Below are 20,323 nucleotides of genomic sequence, written 5' to 3' on the forward strand. Positions count from 1 at the left end.
TTTTAATACCAAGGCAAGATGATTTAGGCAATTAGGAAAGGAGTCTCCGAATTCTGAAAAGTCATCCATGAAAACTTCAATGAACTTCTCTATCATATCCGAGAAGATGGAAAGCATGCAGCGTTGAAAAGTTGTAGGTGAATTACATAGCCCAAATGGCATGCGCCTATAGGCAAACACCCCATATGGGCAAGTAAATGATGTTTTCTCCTGGTCTCTTGGATCAACCACTGTCTGGTTATATCCTGAATAACCATCTAGAAAACAATAGTATGTGTGTCCTGCAAGTCATTATAGCATCTGGTCCATGAAGGGAAGTGGGAAATGATCTTTTCTCGTGGCTTCATTGAGTTTTCTGTAATCAATACAATTCCTCCATCCTATGACAGTTCTTGTAGGGATCAGCTCATTCCTTTCATTGGGTACCACAGTGATTCCTCCTTTCTTGGGGACCACTTAGACGGGACTAACCCATGGACTATCCAAAATTGGGTAGATTACTCCTCCCTGCCACAGCTTCATGACTTCCTTCTGTACCACTTCCTTCAAAATTGGATTCAGTCTCCTTTCGGGTTGAATGGACGGTTTGGCATCATCTTCCAATAGTATCTTATGCATGCATATGGCCGAACTAATTCCCTTCAAGTCAGCAAGTGTCCATCCGATGGCATCCTTATGCTTTTGTAAGACTTGAAGTAATTCTTCCTCCCGTTCTTGGCTGAGGGATGAATTTATGATCACTGGATAGCTTTCATTCTCTCCTAAGTATGCATACTTAAGAGTGGGCGGTAGTGCCTTTAATTCAAGTTTGGGTGCTTCTTTTCTTTTATCCTTCTCCTTTAGTGTGCCCTGAATATGAGTTTCAGCTGTTGCAACCTCTTCGCTTGATGCTGATTCCTCCTCTTCTGTTAACCCCTCACGTTCTTCTTCTTCAAGAATCTCTTGTACCACAGCATCCACTGAGTCCAACCTCATACATTCTCCCAGTGAGTCTTGTGGGTAGCTCATGGCCTTGAACACATTGAATATTATTTTCTCCTCATGTAATCTAAGGACAAGTTCACCCTTTTGGACATCAATGATGGCTCTGACAGTGGCTAAGAATGGCCTTCCCAAGATTATAGAGGTCTTGGCTCCTTCCTCCATGTCCAATACTACGAAGTCTGCTGGAAAGATAAAGTCTCACACCTTTACCAACAAGTCTTCTACTATTTCGTGAGAAAACTTGAATGATCGGTCTGCTAGTTGCAGGGCCATTCTTGTTGGTTTGGCTTCCTCAATCCTCATTTTCCTCATCATTGCTAAGGACATCAGATTTATGCTGGCTCCTAGATCACATAAAGCCTTCTCCACTGTGATTTCCCCTATGATACAAGAGATTTGGTAGCTCCCAGGATCCTTCAATTTCTGGGGCAATTTGTGCTGGATGATGGCACTGCATTCTTCGGTGAGTACTACAGTCTCATTGTTCTTCCAGCTTCTCTTCTTGGTCATCAACTCCTTCAAGAACTTGGCATAGAATGGCATTTGCTCTATTGCTTCAGCAAAGGGTATGTTGATTTGTAGTTTCTTGAAGATTTCCAAGAATCTTGAGAATTAGTTGTCCTCTCCCTTCTTCTTTAATTGCTGGGGGTATGGAGCTTTTGAAAAGCATGGTTTTAGCACTTCTCCTTCTTGATGTGACTTAGGAGTGGGAACTTGAGTTTCCTCTCGTCCCTTTTCTTCTTCATCTGAGTTTTTCTCTCGTGGTTTCTTGTGGGTCTCCCTAAATTCTTTCCCATTTCTGAGGGTGATAGCCTGACACTCCTCCCTTAGAGTTGAATTAGTATTGCTGTGAATGTTGTGGCCAGGGGATTGCTTGAATAAGTAACCAATTTGTGTTTCAAGTTTCTTGATGGTAGCATCTTGATTCTGCATATTGGACCGCACTTCTTCCCAGAAAACCTTACTATCTTGAATTTCCTTACATATGCTTTCAAGTAGAGTCTCAATTTTGGAAAGTCTATCTTCAGTTGGTGATGGTGGGCTGAGATTAGGTGGTTGAAAAGGGTGATTAGGTGGGTGTTGATAGGATCTCTGTGAGGTATGTTGGTGAGTTGCATTATTGTTGGGATTGTGGTTGTGGCGTCTCTGGTCCTGGCCTTGGTCTTGCTGATTTTCCCACCCAAAGTTAGGGTGGTTTCTCCATCTAGAATTATAAGTTTTGGAGTATGGATCATGGATCTGTCTGGGTGAGTTTCCAACATAGTTGGCTTGTTCCCAGTCACCTTCTTCTCCTACATTCACTCCTTCTTGAGCTGGTGATGAAGTGATGACTACTGCGACTTGGTTTTCTTCTACCTTCTTGGTAAGATCTGCTAGCTGCTTGGTGATCATCTTGTTTTGAGCCAGCAATGCATCCATGTGGTTTAGCTCCATTACTCCTCTAGTATTACTTCTTTCAGAAGCATAGTAATAGTCATTCTCAACCACAGTCTCTATGACATCTATGGCTTCTTCAATGGTTTTGTTCTTGTTTAGAGAGCCCCCTGATGAATGGTCTACAGCCTTCTTTGACTCATAAGAAATACCTTCATAGAAGATGTGCAGTTGAACCCATTCATTGAACATGTCTGGTGGGCATCTTCTTGTTAAGTCCTTAAACCTCTTTCACGCCTCATAGAGAGTTTCACCATCTTGTTGCTTGAAAGTTTGTACCTCAGCTCTCAGCCTATTAATTCTTTGAGGAGGGTAGAATCTTACCAAAAACTTGTTTACCATGTCCTCCCAATTTGTGAAGCTCTCCTTCAGGAAGGATTCCAGCCACTTAGATGCTTTGTCCCTGAATGAAAAAGGGAACAAAAGCAATCTATAGACATCTGGATGAACACCATTAGACTTCACAGTGTCACATATTCTTAGGAAGGTGGTTAGATGTTGATTGGGGTCTTCTTGGGCACTTCCTCCAAATGAACAGTTGTTCTAAACAAGGGTGATGAGCTGGGGTTTTAATTCAAAGTTGTTGGCCTGTATGGTGGGCTTTTGGATGCTACTTCCACAATTTCCTGGGTTTGGATTAATGTAAGAGCCTAGAACTCTCCATTCTTGCCCAACATGATTCACAAGGCCTTATCTGGCATGGTTGTGAGCTTCTCCTTCATGGTTATTTTCCAAGTTCTCATCCATATTTGTTTCAAAGTACTCTTCCTCTTCCTCAGCACCAATAACTCTTTTCCCACTTGCTTCCCTCCTTGATCTATGGAGGGTCCTCTTAGGTTCTGAATCAAAGGAAGTTGAAGCTTCGCCTCTTCTCCCTATCATACAACTAACAGAGCACACAACAAGAAATAAAATGAAGTGATTATTCTTGTTAGAGTGATTGTTAGTGTGAGTGGTGCAAATTATCAAACAGTTAGTGGGTTAGTGGTGCACGAATTTGCAATCCGTACAACTAACCAGCAAGTGCACTGGGTCGTCCAAGTAATACCTTACGTGAGTAAGGGTCGATTCCACTGAGATTATTGGTTTGAAGTAATCTATGTTTATTTTATTAATCTTAGTCAGGATGTTAATAAGGTTATTTGGATTTAATTGTAAGAAGTAAAAGTGTTTGGAATAAGTAATTGTTACTTTATTAATGAAGAATACGTTAGGGTTTTGGAGATGCTTTGTCCTCTAAACTTTAACTCTTCCTTGAAATCCTTTTCCACATGCAAGGCTCCTTCCATGGCAAGCTATATGTAGGGTGTCACCATTGTCAGTGGCTACCTCCCATCCTCTCAGTGAAAATGTTCCAGATGCTCTGTCACAGCACGGCTAATCAGCTGTTAGTTCTCGATCATGTTGGAATAGGATCCATTGATCCTTTTGCGTTTGTCATCACGCCCAGCAATCGCGAGTTTGAAGCTCGTCACAGCCATTCAATCCTTGAATCCTACTCAGAATACCACAGACAAGGTTTAGACCTTTCGAATCCTCAAGAGTGGCCGCCATCAATTCTAGCTTATACCACGAAGATTCTGATTAAGGAATCTAAGAGAAGCTCATTCAGTCTGATGTAGAACGGAGGTGGTTGTCAGGAACACGTTCATGGATCTGAGGAAGGTGATGAGTGTCACGGATCATCACCTTCTTCATGTTTAAGCGCGAATGAACATCTTAGATAGGAACAAGCGTGTTTAAATGGAAAACAAAGGTAATTGTATTAATTCATTGAGACGCTGCAGAGCTCCTCACCCCCAACAATGGAGTTTAGAGACTCATGCTGCCAAAAGGTACAAATTTCAGATCTAAAAATGTCATGAGGTGCAAAGTAAATCTCTAAAAGTTGTTTAAATAGTAAACTAGTAACCTAGGTTTACAGAAAATGAATAAACTATGATAGATAGTGCAGAAATCCACTTCTGGGGCCCACTTGGTGTGTGCTGGGGCTGAGACTTAAGCTTCTCACGTGCCTGGGGCTGTTTTGGGCGTTCAACGCCAGGTTGTAACCTGTTTCTGGCGTTGAACTCCAGCTTGTAACCTGTTTCTGGCGCTGGACGCCAGACAACAACATGATACTGGCGTTGAACGCCAGTTTACATTGTCTATCTCCAGAAAATCTATTTCGAGTGCAGGGAGGTCAGAATCCAACAGCATCAGCAGTCCTTTTTCAGCCTAACTCAGATTTTTGCTCAGCTCCCTCAATTTCAGACAAAAAATACCTGAAATCACAGAAAAATACACAAAATCATAGTAAAGTCTAGAAATATGATTTTTTCCTAAAAACTAATAATATTCTACTAAAAACTAATTAAAACATACTAAAATCTACATGAAATTACCCCCCAAAAGCGTATAAAATATCCGCTCATCACAACACCAAACTTAAACTGTTGCTTGTCCTCAAGGAACTAGATAAATAAAATAGGATGAAAAGAAATTAAGAAGTAATAATATTTCAGAGTTTTTAAGTGGAGCTCAGATTCTTATTAGATGAGCGGGGCTTGTAGCTTTTTGTTTCTGAACAGTTTTGGCATCTCCCTTTATCCTTTGAAATTCTGAATGATTGGCATCCATAGGAACTCAGAATTCAGATAGTATTATTGATTCTCCTAGTGTAGTATGTTGATTCTTGAACACAGTTACTTTATGGGCACTTTGTTTTCCAGTATTACCACCGGATACATAAATGCCACAGACACATGACTGGGTGAACCTTTTCAGATTGTGACTCAGCTTTGCTAAAGTTCCCAGTTAGAGGTGTCCAGAGCTCTTAAGCACACTCTTTTTGCTTTGGATCACGACTTTAACCACTCAGTCTCAAGTTTTTCACTTGGACCTGCATGCCACAAGCACATGGTTAGGACAGCTTGATTTAGCCGCTTAGGCCTGGAACTATTTCCTTGGGCCCTCCTATCCACTGATGCTCAAAGCCTTGGATCCTTTTCACCCTTGCCTTTTGGTTTTAAAGGGTTGTTGGCTTTTATTCCCTTTCTTGATCTAATGATTCCTTGTAATTTTTTTTCTTTTTTTTTTCGCAAGCTTGTTTTTCACTGCTTTTTCTTGCTTCAAGAATCAATTTCATGATTTTTCAGATCATCAATAACATTTCTCTTATTCATCATTCTTTCAGGAGCCAACAATTTTAACATTCATAAAATTCAATATCAAAAATATGCACTGTTCAGGCATTCATTCAGAAGACAAAAAGTATTGCCACCACATATAAATAATTAGAATTTTCCTTATTAAGAAATCGAAAAAATATTGCCTCTTTATTCTAAGAATCTACTACTTTATTCATGTTTGATAATGATGAGACAAATAAATTATAGCTTAATTGGAGATAAAATCAAAATAGAGATACTAATTACTACTACTCCTATATAACTTCTAAGGTAAATTTCTATAAAAATACTATCACAGAGTTAAAGCTTAAAATTAGAACTTAACAACCTGTATTTTGGGAAGTGGATGTTCCTCTAGTCTGTGGGGTGCTTGGTCCTTCAAGGAATAGCTTCTGACGCTTTAGTTCCTTCAGTTCACATCCTTGCTCTTCCTGTTCCCTTAGGTGCCATGATCTTGATGAGTTTTAGCTCAGTGATCATGGCAAATCACACCAAACTTAGAGGTTTGCTTGTCCTCAAGCAAAAGAAAGGAAATGAGAGGAATAGAGGGAGAGGCAATTTCGAAATCCAAAAGATATGATGAGTTGAAAAAAGATTTGAAAAAGATTTGGATTGGAAAAAGATTTGTGTTTATGAATTAAGATACATTTGACATTTTTGAAAAAGGGATTTTAGAAATTAGTGTTTTTAGAAATTAGGATTAAAATTTTTGGAATTGAAGATATTTTAAAACATGTTTATGCAAGAAATTATGAATTGAAACATAAAAATTAGAAAATTTGTGAAGAAAAACGAATTTTACCTCCTCCCCACCATTCTGGCGTTAAACGCCCAAATGCTGCTTGTTTTGGGCGTTTAACGCCCAATTGCTGCTTCTCCTAGGCGTTCAACGCCCAGCTGTTGCTTCTTTCTGGCGTTGAACGCCAGGAAGTCCTTTGTCACTGGGCGTTTTTCTGAACGCCTAGGATGCTGTCAATCTGGCGTTAAACGCCCAGAAGGTGCTTCTTTCTGGCGTTCAACGCCCAGAAGATGCTCCTTTCTGGCGTTTAACGCCCAGATGGCTACCCTTACTGGCGTTGAACGCCCAGTGGGTGCTTCTTTTGGGCGTTTAATGCCCAAAATGTTTCTTACTGGCTTTTTCACGCCAGTGAGCTTCCAAATTCCCTTGTAACTCTGTGAATTCAATCAATTGCTATTTTACCTTTTGAAGATACTTTGACATATACCTATAAAAATTAATTAGCAAAAACAAATAAAATTAAATTTTGTGAATGGCTGGGTTGCCTCCCAGCAAGCACTTCTTTATTGTCCTTAGCTGGACAGTGAGCTCTCATGGAGTCTCACAGATAATCAGAGCAAGGTTAGGACCTCCCAACATATAAACTTAGAGTTTGAATGTGGGGATTCAACACCAAACTTAGAGTTTGGTTGTGGCCTCCCAACACCAAACTTAGAGTTGGACTGTGGGGGCTTTGGTTGACTCTGCAGTGAGAGAAGCTTTTCATGCTTCCTCTCCATGGTTACAAAAGGAGAACCTTGTGTCTTATAGTTTGCAATGTCTGCAAACCACAAAGCTTCCTGAACAGCAAACAATTGCTCATCCGGAAAGGTTTCAGAGATCTCAGTAGGAGGGAGGGATGCTCCTGCTACTGGTTCTATCCGGGACAGGTGATCAGCTACTTGATTCTCTGTTCCTTTTCTGTCTCTTATTTCTATATCAAACTCTTGCAGAAGCAGCACCCATCTTATGAGCCTGGGCTTTGAATCCTGCTTTGTGAGTAGATATTTAAGAGCAGCATGGTTAGTGTACACAATCACTTTTGATCCTACTAAGTAGGATCTAAACTTGTCAATGGCATAAACCACTGCAAGTAATTCTTTTTCTGTGGTTGTGTAATTTTTCTGGGCATCATTTAAAACACTGCTAGCATAATAAATGACATGCAGAAGCCTGTTATGCCTCTGTCCCAATACTGCACCAATGGTATGGTCACTGGCATCACACATTAGTTCAAATGGTAATGTCCAGTCTGGTGCAGAAATAACTGGTGCTGTGACCAGCTTAGCTTTCAGGGTCTCAAACGCCTACAGACACTTTGTGTCAAACACAAATGGCATGTCAGCAGCTAGCAGATTGCTCAGAGGTTTCGAAATTTTTAAAAAATCTTTTATAAACCTCCTATAGAATCCTGCATGCCCCAGAAAGCTTCTGATTGCCTTAACATTGGCAGGTGGTGGTAATTTTTCAATTACTTCAACTTTAGCTTGATCCACCTCTATTCCCTTGTTTGAAATTTTATGCCCAAGGACAATCCCTTCAGTCACCATAAAGTGACATTTTTCCCAGTTTAAAACTAGGTTGGTCTCTTGGCATCTTTTCAGAACAAGTGCTAAATGGTTAAGGCAGGAGCTGAATGAGTCTCCAAATACTGAAAAGTCATCCATGAAGACTTCCAGAAACTTCTCTACCATATCAGAAAAGATAGAGAGCATGCACCTTTGAAAGGTTGCAGGTGCATTGCACAAGCCAAATGGCATCTTTCTGTATGCAAATACTCTAGATGGGCATGTGAATGCCGTTTTCTCTTGATCCTGGGGATCTACTACAATTTGATTATAACCTGAATATCCATCCAGGAAGCAGTAGTATTCATGACCTGCTAGTCTTTCTAGCATCTGGTCTATGAATGGTAAAGGAAAATGATCCTTTCTGGTGGCTGTATTGAGCCTTCTATAATCAATACACATACGCCACCCTGTAACTGTTCTTGTAGGAACCAGTTCATTTTTTTCATTATGAACCACTGTCATGCCTCCCTTCTTAGGGACGACTTGGACAGGGCTTACCCAGGGGCTGTCAGAAATAGGATAAATAATCCCAGCCTCTAGTAATTTAGTGACCTCCTTCTGCACAACTTCCTTTATGGCTGGATTCAGCCGCCTTTGTGGTTGGACCACTGGCTTGGCGTCACCCTCCAATAGGATATTGTGCATGCATCTGGCTGGGCTAATGCCCTTAAGATCACCGATGGACCACCCAAGAGCTGTCTTGTGTGTCCTTAGAACTTGAATTAGTGCTTCCTCTTCCTGTGGCTCTAAGGTAGAGCTTATGATTACAGGAAAGGTATCATCTTCTCCCAAAAATACATATTTCAGGGATGGTGGTAATGGTTTGAGCTCGGGTTTGGGAGGTTTCTCCTCTTCCTGAGGGATTTTCAGAGGTTCTATTATTCTCTCTGATTCCTCCAAATCAGGCTGAACATCTTTAAAGATGTCCTCTAGCTCTGATTCGAGACTCTCAGCCATATTGACCTCTCTTACCAGAGAGTCAATGATATCAACACTCATGCAGTCATCTGGGGTGTCTGGATGTTGCATGGCTTTGGCAACATTCAACTTGAACTCCTCCTCATTGACTCTCAGGGTTATTTCCCCTTTTTGGACGTCAATGAGGGTTCGGCCAGTTGCTAGGAAATGTCTTCCTAGAATGAGAGTTGCACTCTTGTGCTCCTCCATTTCCAGCACCACAAAGTCAGTAGGAAAGGCAAATGGCCCAACCTTGACAATCATGTCTTCAATCACGCCTGATGGGTATTTAATGGAGCCATCAGCAAGTTGAAGACATATCCGGGTTGGTTTGACTTCTTCAGTCAAACCAAGCTTTGTGATAATAAATGCAGGTATTAAGTTGATACTTGCCCCAAGATCACATAGAGCCTGCTTGGTACAATTACCCTCTAATGTGCATGGTATCATAACGCTCCCGGGATCTTTAAGCTTTTCAGGTAAGCTTTTCAGAATGACTGCACTGCATTCTTCAGTGAGGTAAACTTTTTCAGTTTCCCTCCAATCCTTCTTATGACATAAGATCTCTTTCATGAACTTAGCATAAGAGGGTATTTGCTCAAGTGCTTCTGCAAACAGAATCTTTATTTCAAGAGTCCTGAGATAGTCTGCAAAGCGGGCAAATTGCTTATCCTGTTCCGCTTGGCAGAGTTTTTGAGGATAAGGCATTTTGGCTTTGTATTCCTCAACCTTAGTTGCTGCAGGTTTATTGCCTACAGATGTGGATTGGGAAGCCTTTTTAGAAGGGTTGTTATCAGCACTTGTATGTGACTGATCCCCTACTGGCGTTTGAATGCCAGGGGTGGAAGCTGGAGTGGCGTTAGACGTCAACTCCTTATCTGTTACTGGCGTCTGAACGCCAGAACTGTGCTCCCTTTGGGCGTTCAACGCCGGATTCATGCTTGTTTCTAGCGTTGAACGCCAGGAATGAGCATGGTCTGGGCGTTCAGCGCCAGCATTATTCCTCTCTGGGCTCTGATTGTCCTCAGAGGGATTTTGAGTAGCCATTTGTTCATTTCTTGGCTTTCTACTGCTTTGAAGTGAGGTATTTAATATTTTCCCACTTTTTAATTGAACTGCTTGGCATTCTTCTGTTATTTGTTTTGACAGTTGCTTTTCTGTTTGCTTTAACTGTACTTCCATATTTCTGTTAGCCATTCTTGTTTCCTGTAGTATTTCCTTGAATTCGGCTAGCTGCTGAGTTAGAAAGTCTAATTGTTGATTGAATTCATTAGCCTGGTCTACAGGACTGAGTTCAGCAGTTACTGTTTTAGCTTCTTCTTTCATGGAAGATTCACTGCTTAGGTACAGATGCTGATTTCTGGCAACTGTATCAATAAGCTCTTGAGCTTCTTCAATTGTTTTTCTCATATGTATAGATCCACCAGCTGAGTGATCTAGAGAAATCTGAGCTTTTTCTGTAAGCCCATAGTAGAAGATGTCTAATTGCACCCACTCTGAAAATATTTCAGAGGCGCATTTTCTTAGCATCTCTCTGTATCTCTCTCAGGCATCATAAAGGGATTCATTCTCTACTTGTTTGAAGCCTTGGATGCTTAGCCTCAACTGTGTCATCCGTTTTGGAGGAAAATATTGATTCAGGAATTTTTCTGACAGCTGTTTCCATGTCCTTATGCTGTTCTTAGGTTGGTTATTCAACCACCTCTTAGCTTGATCTTTTACAGCGAATGGAAATAGTAATAGTCTGTAGATATCCTGATCTACTTCTTTATCATGTACTGTGTCAGCAATTTGTAAAAATTGTGCCAGAAACTCTGTAGGTTCTTCCTGTGGAAGACCGGAATACTGGCAACTTTGCTGCACCATGATAATGAGTTGAGGATTCAACTCAAAACTACTAATTCCAATGGAGGGTATACATATACTACTCCCATATGAAGCAGTAGTGGGGTTAGCATATGACCCCAGAGTCCTTCTGGACTGTTCATTTCCGCTTATGTCCATGTTGGAGTAAAGGGGTAATGTGTATTTAAATTTTTTAGTTTATAAATAACTAAAATAAAAAAAATTCGAAATAAAATAAAAACCAAAATAAAAATAAGATAAAATAAGAAAATTAAAATAAAATAAAATAAAATTTAATAAGAATTTGAAAATATTTTATGAAGATTTTTGAAAAGGTGAGGAGAGAGAAAGTGGTTAGGATATTTTTGAAAAAGATAAATTTTTTTTTTAAACTTAAAAAGATAAAAATTGAAAAATTTTAAAATTGAAATCTGAATTTTTATAAAAAAATTTCGAAAAAATAGTTCAAAATTAGTTAGAAAAGATATTTTTTTGAATTTTGAATTTTATGATGAAAGAGAAAAACACACAGAAGACACAAGACTTAAAACTTTTAGATCTAATGCTCCTTATTTTTGAAAATTTTGGAGGGAAAACACCAAGAAACACCAAACTTAAAAATTTTAAGATCAAAACACAAGAAAAACTCAAGAACACCTTGAAGATTCACAAGAACACAAGAACAAAAGAAAGAATACCAAACTTAAAATTTTTAGAAAACTTCACTAAATTTTCGAAAATTGAAGAAAAATTAACAATAAAACACCAAACTTAAAGTTTGGCACAAGATTAAATCAAGAAAAATTATTTTTTAAAAGAAGTTTTGAAATAAAGATACCCAATTACCAAGAACATAGACCAATGCTCTAGCCAATTGGGCAGAAAATGCAACAATTGTTCTGAATAGGTATATTTATTTTGGAAGACTAATGCTTTGGATTAGCACAAGAAAAACAAGAAAAGACATAGAACAAGAAAAATAAACAAGAACAACTTAAAAATCAATGAAGAACAAAAAAAAAAAAAACACAAATTCGAAAATTTAAAGGAAAAATATAAAATATGCAATTGACACTAAACTTAGAACAAGACACTAAACTCACGAAAAAGATTAAAATTGGTAAAGAAAAATAATATTTTTGAAAAATTTTTTTTTTTTAAAAAAAATTATCCTATCAGAATTTAATGACTCTATAACAATAAAAATAAACTATTCCTAATCTAAGAAATAAAATAAACCTTTAGTTGTTCAAACTCAAATAATCCCCGACAACGGCACCAAAAACTTGGTGCACGAATTTGCAATCCGTACAACTAACCAGCAAGTGCACTGGGTCGTCCAAGTAATACCTTACGTGAGTTAGGGTCGATCCCACGGAGATTATTGGTTTGAAGCAATCTATGTTTATTTTATTAATCTTAGTCAGGATGTTAATAAGGTTATTTGGATTTAATTGTAAGAAGTAAAAGTGTTTGGAATAAGTAATTGTTACTTTATTAATGAAGAATACGTTGGGGTTTTGGAGATGCTTTGTCCTCTGAACTTCAACTCTTCCTTGAAATCCTTTTCCACACGCAAGGCTCCTTCCATGGCAAGCTGTATGTAGGGTGTCACTATTGTCAGTGGCTACCTCCCATCCTCTCAGTGAAAACGTTCCAGATGCTCTATCACAGCACGGCTAATCAGCTGTTGGTTCTCGATCATGTTGGAATAGGATCCATTGATCCTTTTGTGTTTGTCATCACGCCCAGCAATCGCGAGTTTGAAGCTCGTCATAGCCATTCAATCCTTGAATCCTACTTGGAATACCACAGACAAGGTTTAGACCTTCCGGATCCTCAAGAGTGGCCGCCATCAATTCTAGCTTATACCACGAAGATTCTGATTAAGGAATCTAAGAGAAGCTCATTCAGTCTGATGTAGAACGGAGGTGGTTGTCAGGAACACGTTCATGGATCATCACCTTCTTCATGTTTAAGCGCGAATGAACATCTTAGATAGGAACAAGCGTGTTTAAATGGAAAACAAAGGTAATTGTATTAATTCATCGAGACACTGCAGAGCTCCTCACCCCCAACAATGGAGTTTAGAGACTCATGCTGCCAAAAGGTACAAATTTCAGATCTAAAAATGTCATGAGGTGTAAAGTAAATCGCTAAAAGTTGTTTAAATAGTAAACTAGTAACTTAGGTTTACAGAAAATGAGTAAACTATGATAGATAGTGCAGAAATCCACTTCTGGGGCCCACTTGGGGTGTGCTGGGGCTGAGACTTAAGCTTCTCACGTGCCTGGGGCTGTTTTGGGCGTTCAACGCCAGGTTGTAACCTGTTTCTGGCGTTGAACTCCAGCTTGTAACCTGTTTCTGGCGCTGGACGCCAGACAACAGCATGATACTGGCGTTGAACGCCAGTTTACGTCATCTATCTTCGCGCAAAGTATTGACTATTATATATTGCTGGAAAGCCCTGGATGTCTACTTTCCAACGCCATTGAGAGCTCGCCAATTGGACTCCTGTAGCTCCAGAAAATCTATTTCGAGTGCAGGGAGGTCAGAATCCAACAGCATCAGCAGTCCTTTTTCAGCCTAACTCAGATTTTTGCTCAGCTCCCTCAATTTCAGCCAGAAAATATCTGAAATCACAGAAAAACACACAAACTCATAGTAAAGTCCAGAAATATGATTTTTGCCTAAAAACTAATAATATTCTACTAAAAACTAATTAAAATATACTAAAATCTACACGAAATTACCCCCCAAAAGCGTATAAAATATCCGCTCATCAGTTAGTGAGCAGAATTGTAAGTAAATTCAAAGAAAAAAAGAAACAACGAGGGGTGAGGGGTGAGGAAGAAACTAAATAAACTGAAGGTAAATGACTAGATAAAATAAACAAACAAACAAAAATGCTCAATCTAGTGAACTTCCAACTTAATCATTGTTGATACAAAATCAATCCCCGGCAACAGCGCCATAAACATGATGCACGAAAACTTGTCTCTCAACAAATTTCCCTTTGGCAAGTATACTGAATCGTCGTCAAGTAAAAACTCACAATAGAGTCAGGTCAAATCCCACAGGGATTGATTGGTCAAGCAACTTTAGTTGGAAGAGTGTGCTAGTTGAGCTAAACAGAATGTAGTTGAGAATTGCAGGAAATTAAATGGCGGGAAAGTAAATTGCAGAAAATAAAATGCAGAATCTTAAATGGAGATTTGGGGAGATGAACATGGAAAGAAATGGCAGAAAGTAAAGAGAATGGGTAAGATAAAAAATGGGGGATTCATTGGGCTTAGGAGATGTTGCATTCTCCGGATCAAATTCATTCTCATCTCTTCCTCAATCAATGCATTCATTGATCTCCTTGGCAATCTTAAGTGATTGGATCCCAATTCCTTGGCAATCCAATCTCTCTAAGCTTGAACAATTGCCCAATTCCTTGATTTAATTGCTCATGGGAAGAGATAAAGTGTGATCACTGATTATACCACATGCATTTCCAAATCAAAGTGTTGGGAGGAATACATGTCACTATATCCGCCCAAACCCCAATTTGGTCCAACATGAGAAAGCATTTCTAGCATGATCTCCTCATCCCTTTTCCAAGGCTCAAAGGAGATCCAATTATGGAGAGTTTCTTTTCTAAGACAACTAACCAATTGAATTAAGATCGAAAGCTTTCTAGTAAAACAAGAGAAAAGAAAGAGGAAGAAGAATGAAAACTATAATTGATCTATCAAATTACAACAGAGCTCCCTAACCCAATGAAAGGGGTTTAGTTGTTCATAGCTCTGGAAATGGAAAATGGCAGTGAAGAATACATGCTTAACTAGAAAATGCAGAAAAGTAAATATACAGAGGGTAGTTCTCCAAAGTGCAAAAGCTTCTCTACAGTTCAAAACTACTCCTATATATACTACTCTTCTTGATCTTCTAGTGAGTTCTTCAAGTCTTGGATATGAGCCTTTGATCTTGAGTTGTAGCAGTTACAATCTTCAGTGGGCTCAACTTTGTTTGCAGAAAAGTGTGAGTTAGGCATGGGCGTTAGCTTGGACGTTAGTGGTGTTAACGTTAAGTGAAAATGTGGGTTCGAGAACGTTAGTGACAATCACCTTTTTCACTAATGTTCCATCCCAAAATGGTCCACGTTAACTTCAACGTTAGTGGCACTACCGTGACTACTAACATTGCCTCTTGATCCTTCGCAAACGTTATTGGGAATCACCTTTTCCAATAACGTTGCCTTGTACCCCCTTTCCCTATGTTAGAGTTCACGTTAGTATAACTAACGTGACTCTTAACGTGGGCATGCCTAAGCTTCGAGAGCATTAGTGACACTTACCTTTGTCACTAACGCTCCAAATGCCCCTCCTTCCCATGTTAGAGCTCACGTTAATTAGATTAACATGGCTACTAACGTAGTAGTGAATGCCATCTCCAACGTTAGTGACAAAGGTGAGTGTCACTAACGTTGGCTCATCATGCTTAGCTCGACATTATCTCTCACGTTAGTGGTCTTAACTTGACCACTAACGTGGGCAATGTTGGCTTAATCCAACATTAGTGACAAAGGTGAGTGTCATTAACGTTGGCATTGTCTTCCCATTGCCAATTCGGAGCGTTAGTGGTATTCACTTTTACCACTAACGCTGGAGCTCCCTTTTCTTCCACGTTAACTACTACGTTAATGTAGTTAACGTGGCAATTAATGTGGGCTATGATGGCTGCGAAGACGTTATTGGCAATCACTTTTCTCATTAACATTGCAAGCTCATTCCCATTCCACGTTAGTGGTCATGTTAATTAGATTAACGTGGCTACTAATGTGGCTCTTCCTTTCTTTTTTTGTCATGAAATCAAGCAATTAAAGTGCATCAAAGCTCTGCTCCAAGTCTTGAGATTATGCATCATCAATTATATCATTCAATTCATGCCTAATTTTCATGAAATCATATAAAATTTATAATACTTGCCTGAATCAAGGTGTAAGTGTATTTTCATCCAAAACTTGCCTTATTTACTAAGAAAATGCATGAAACTACCCTAAAACAGTAAAGAAAAGGTCAGTGAAACTGGCCTAGATGCCCTGGCATCAGTTGTCCGAGCTGTTCCCTGATTTTGTCCAAGTATGTTTTCATGGTGGGATCTTTGGCTTGGTAGCTTCCCTCTATTTGTGAAGTGACTACTTGTGAGTCGCTGAAGATAATAAGCTTTTGAGCTCCAACCTCCCTAGCCAGCTTTAGACCAACTAGTAGTGCCTCATATTCTGCTTGGTTGTTCAAGGCAGGGAACCCGAATTTGAGGGAGAGTTCGATTTGGGTTCCTTGGTCGCTTTCAATTATCACACCCGCGTCACTTCCAGTTTTATTTGAGGAACCGTCCACGTATAGATTCCATTCTGTGGGGATTTTCGGTGTGTCTGTAAATTCTACAATGAAGTCAGCCAGGTATTGTGATTTGATGGCTGTCTGAGCTTCGTATTGAAGATCGAATTCGGACAACTCGACTGCCCATTGTAACATTCTGCCCACCAGGTATGTTTTTTGTAAAATCCCTTTTATGGGCTGGTTGGTCCGAACCCTAATGGTGTGAGCTTGGAAGTATGGATGAAGTCGTCGAGATGTTAGTATGAGAGCGTAGGAAAACTTTTCTATTTTTTGGTAGTTTAGCTCGGACCCTTGTAATGCTTTATTGATGAAGTATACGGGTTGTTGTCCACTGTCGTCTTCTCGAACTAGGGCTGAGGCTACTGCCCGACTTCCTACCGCGAGTTATAATATGAGTGGTTCTCCTTCCCGCGGTCGAGTTAGGATAGGTGGTTATCCCAGGAATCTTTTGAAATCTTGGAAGGCTTACTCGCACTCTGTTGTCCATTCAAACTCCTTTTCCTTCCTTAGAGTGGTGTAGAAGGGAAGAGATCTTATTGCCGATCCGGCTAGAAATCTGGACAAGGCTGCCAACCTCCCGTTGAGTCGTTGTACCTTTTTGACACAAGTCGGACTCTTCATGTCGAGTATGGCCCGACATTTATCCAGATTTGCCTCGATTCCTCTTTGTGTGAGCGTAAAACCCAAGAATTTACCAGCTTCCACTGCGAAGGTGTATTTTTCAGGATTGAGTCGCATGTCGTGCCGTCTTATAGTGTCGAAAACTTGGGTCAGGTCGGACAATAGCGTCGCTTCACTTTGTATCTTTATTAACATGTCATCCACATAGACTTCCATGATTTTTCCGATGTGATCCGTGAAGACCTTATTCATTAATCTCTGATAAGTAGCTCCCGCATTTTTAAGACCGAAAGGCATGACGATGTAGCAGTAGTTTGCTTTTGGGGTTAAGAAGGAAGTTTTTTCTTGGTCGGGTGGATACATTGGGATTTGATTGTATCCCGAGTATGCGTCCATAAACAAGAGGTATTTATATCCGGAGGAGGCATCTACTAGAGCGTCGATATTTGGGAGTGGATAAGGATCTTTTGGGCAGGCTTTGTTGAGATCGGTGTAGTCGGTGCACATTCGGCACTTCCCGTTTAATTTTTCACCAAGACGATGTTAGCTAGCCATAGTGGGTATTTGACTTCTCTTATAAATCCTGCCTCCAGTATAGCTTGTACTTGCTCTTCCACAACCTGGGATCATTCTGGTTTGAGTTTTCTTCGCATCTGTTGTACTGGTCGAGATCCTGGGTAAACTGATAGCTTGTGGCACATTAACTTGGGATCTATGCCTGGCATGTATGCGGCCTTCCATGCAAAGAGGTCGACGTTATCTCGCAAGAACTGTATGAGTGATTCTTTTATGTCTCCTTTTAGGATTGTATCGATATTGGGTGTTTGGTACGGGGTGTCTCTGATCTGGACTTTCTCTACTTCACCTTCGAGTTGTGGGCGGAGTTCTTCCCGCCTCTGCACTCCACCGAGTTCAATTGTGTGGAATTCTTCTCCTTTGCCTCTGAGGTTTAGGCTTTCATGATAACAACGGCGCGTCATCTTCTGGTCTGCTTTTATTGTAGCTATCACTTCTGTAGTTGGGAATTTCGTGCATAGATGTGGAGTCGAGACTATTGCACCGAGCTGATTCGAGGTTGTTTGACCTATTAAGGCATTGTAGGCTGAACTTACATCAACCACGATGTAATCTATCTTGAGTGTTCTTGACTGGTTTCCTTTTCCGAAGGTTGTGTGTAGTGAGATATACCCAAGCGGTTGAACCGGGGTGTCTCCCAGTCCGAATAGGCTGTTTGGATATGCTCTAAGTTCTTTTTCTTCCAGGCCGAGCTTGTCGAAGACAGTTTTGAACAAGATGTCGGCGGAGCTCCCTTAGTCTATCAGTGTGCGGTGGAGATTTGAGTTTGCCAGTATAATTGTGATGACCATGGATTGTCGTGTCCTGAGATGATACTGGATGCGTCTTCTTTAGTGAAAATAATTACAGGGATGTCGGGTGCTTCCTCCTTCCCCTCGATATGATATACTTCTTTAAGATATCTTTTGCGAGATGATTTGGAGACTCCTCCTCCCGCAAATCCGCCGTGTATCATGTGGACATGTCTTTCGGGTGTACAAGGTGATCGCTCGGTTCGTCTGACATCTTCTTCCCTTCTTCTTTTTCTTTGCTCATCGTCCCGGGTGGCCAGATACCAATCTAATTTCCCCTCTCTTACTAGCTTTTCTATGACATTCTTTAAGTCAAAATATTCGTTGGTAGAATGCCCGCGGATTCGATGATATTCACAATATTCGGTCCGATTTTCTCTTCCTTTTTTGCCTTTGAGTGGTCGAGCTGGAGATATTTTTTCAGTGTGGTAAACCTCTATGTAGACATCAACAAGGGACACCCGAAGAGAGGTGTAATTGTGGTATTTTTTGATATTTTCTTCCTTCTTCTTGGACTCTTTGTCCTTATCCCGGGAGGGATAGGTGAATCCGGATTTTGAGGTCTCTCCCAGTCGAGAGTTTTCCTCCATGTTGATGTACTTCTCCACTCGTTCTTGCACTTCGTTTAGAGATGTGGGGTATTTTTTCGATATAGATTGGCTAAAAAGTCCCTCTCACAAGCCATTGATGAGGCCCATAATGGCAGCCTCTGTTGGTAGGTTCTATATGTCCAAGCACGTTTTGTTGAATCTTTCTATGTAGTTGCGAAGACTTTCCCGTTCTCCTTGCTTGATTCCTAACAGACTTGGGGCGTGCTTGGCCTTATCTTTTTGGATGGAGAATCTGGCCAAAAACTTCATAGCTAAGTCATTGAAACTCGAGATAGACCTAGGAGGTAAATTGTTGAACCATCTAATTGTCGTCTTTGTTAAAGTAGTCAGAAAGGATTTGCAATGAACTGTATCTGAGGCGTCGGTGAGGTACATTCTACTTCTGAAATTGCTGAGATGATGGCTGGGATCTGTAGTGCCATCGTATAAAGTCATATCCGGGAGTTTAAAGTCTTTTGGAATTTTGGTCTTCATGATCTCCTTGTTGAATAGATCTTGTTCTTTGCGGGAGCCATCCTCATGAGGGGATCGGTTAGCTTTGGTCTTGAGATCGGCTTCAAGTTTTAGGAGTTTGTCCTCTAATTCCCGACGTCGCCTTATTTTCTTTTGTAGGTCTTTCTCAGCCTCTCGTTGATGTAGGGCTTCTTCTTCCAGTTGTTTCAAACGGTCTTGAAGCGCCTCCATGGCTCCCGTATTCGGAGAATTCTTTTTGTTGTTAAGTTGAAGTGTATCCTTTGGTGTAGTGTCCGCATTTTTGTGCGGTGTTCTATCTTCTAGATCTGAATTGTGGTCTTGTCATGGTCGTCCGCCATGGTGATGGGATGACTTCCAGGTCCCCGGTAACGGTGCCAATATTCCGAGGGTTGCCTGAAACTGTAGGTCGATCTCGGACGAGATCTTCTGTATTGGTCGGAGCTGTTGTGTCCAATTTGTTGGACTTGGTGATAGTGCTGATCCTTCGTCACCAGAGGGTGGTGGTACATGCAAGGGACTCTGATGCTTAAGTTAGCAAGGGTATTAAGCAGGTATTTTGTAGAATCAGAGTATGAGTTATACTTGGTTGCTCCAGTGTATTTATAATAGTGTAGAGTGACCTTTTCAGATAAGATAAGTTAGTTATCTTGTCTTATCTTATCTTATCTTTATGGGAACCGCCCTTATCTCTATAGGCTTGGGCTGCCTTTGGATTTAGGTCGTATTCCTCTATTCGGGCCCTTCGTTGGGCTTTCCTGGCAATTTGGCTAACCTCTTTGAGAAGAGGTCGGGTAGCTTGATCCGAAGAGGTCGGTCGTCTCATTCCTAATCATCCCGGGTCGGACAGCTTGACCCAGGGTATGAACAGTGTTGTGATTAGCGGATAATTTATACGCTTTTTGGCATTATTTTTAGGTAGTTTTTAGTATGTTTTATTCACTTTTTAGTATATTTTTATTAGTTTTTAAGCAAAATTCAAATTTCTGGACTTTACTATGAGCTTGTGTGTTTTTCTGTGATTTCAGGTATTTTCTGGCTGAAATTGAGGGACCTGAGCAAAAATCTAATTCAGATGCTGAAAAAGGACTGCAAATGTTGTTGGATTCTAACCTCCCTACACTCGA

At 40.3% G+C, this 20,323-nt stretch overlaps 1 protein-coding gene across 1 annotated transcript; it reads right to left on the reverse strand.

Annotated features, from left to right (window-relative positions):
* Positions 1-1,182: 1,182 nt before the first annotated feature.
* On the reverse strand, positions 1,183-1,494 carry LOC130966195 (uncharacterized). The gene has a single exon (XM_057890972.1). The coding sequence runs from the start codon at positions 1,492-1,494 to the stop codon at positions 1,183-1,185; it is 312 nt and encodes a 103-aa protein (XP_057746955.1).
* Between the last annotated feature and the right edge of the window lie 18,829 nt (positions 1,495-20,323).

This window comes from Arachis stenosperma, chromosome 3, assembly GCF_014773155.1.
Source record: "Arachis stenosperma cultivar V10309 chromosome 3, arast.V10309.gnm1.PFL2, whole genome shotgun sequence".
In the NCBI taxonomy this organism is placed as follows: domain Eukaryota; kingdom Viridiplantae; phylum Streptophyta; class Magnoliopsida; order Fabales; family Fabaceae; genus Arachis; species Arachis stenosperma.

Bases quoted from the DNA above. Each gene is read 5' to 3' on its own strand.
- LOC130966195 (XM_057890972.1), bottom strand. From the start codon at position 1,494: ATGACCAAGAAGAGAAGCTGGAAGAACAATGAGACTGTAGTACTCACC.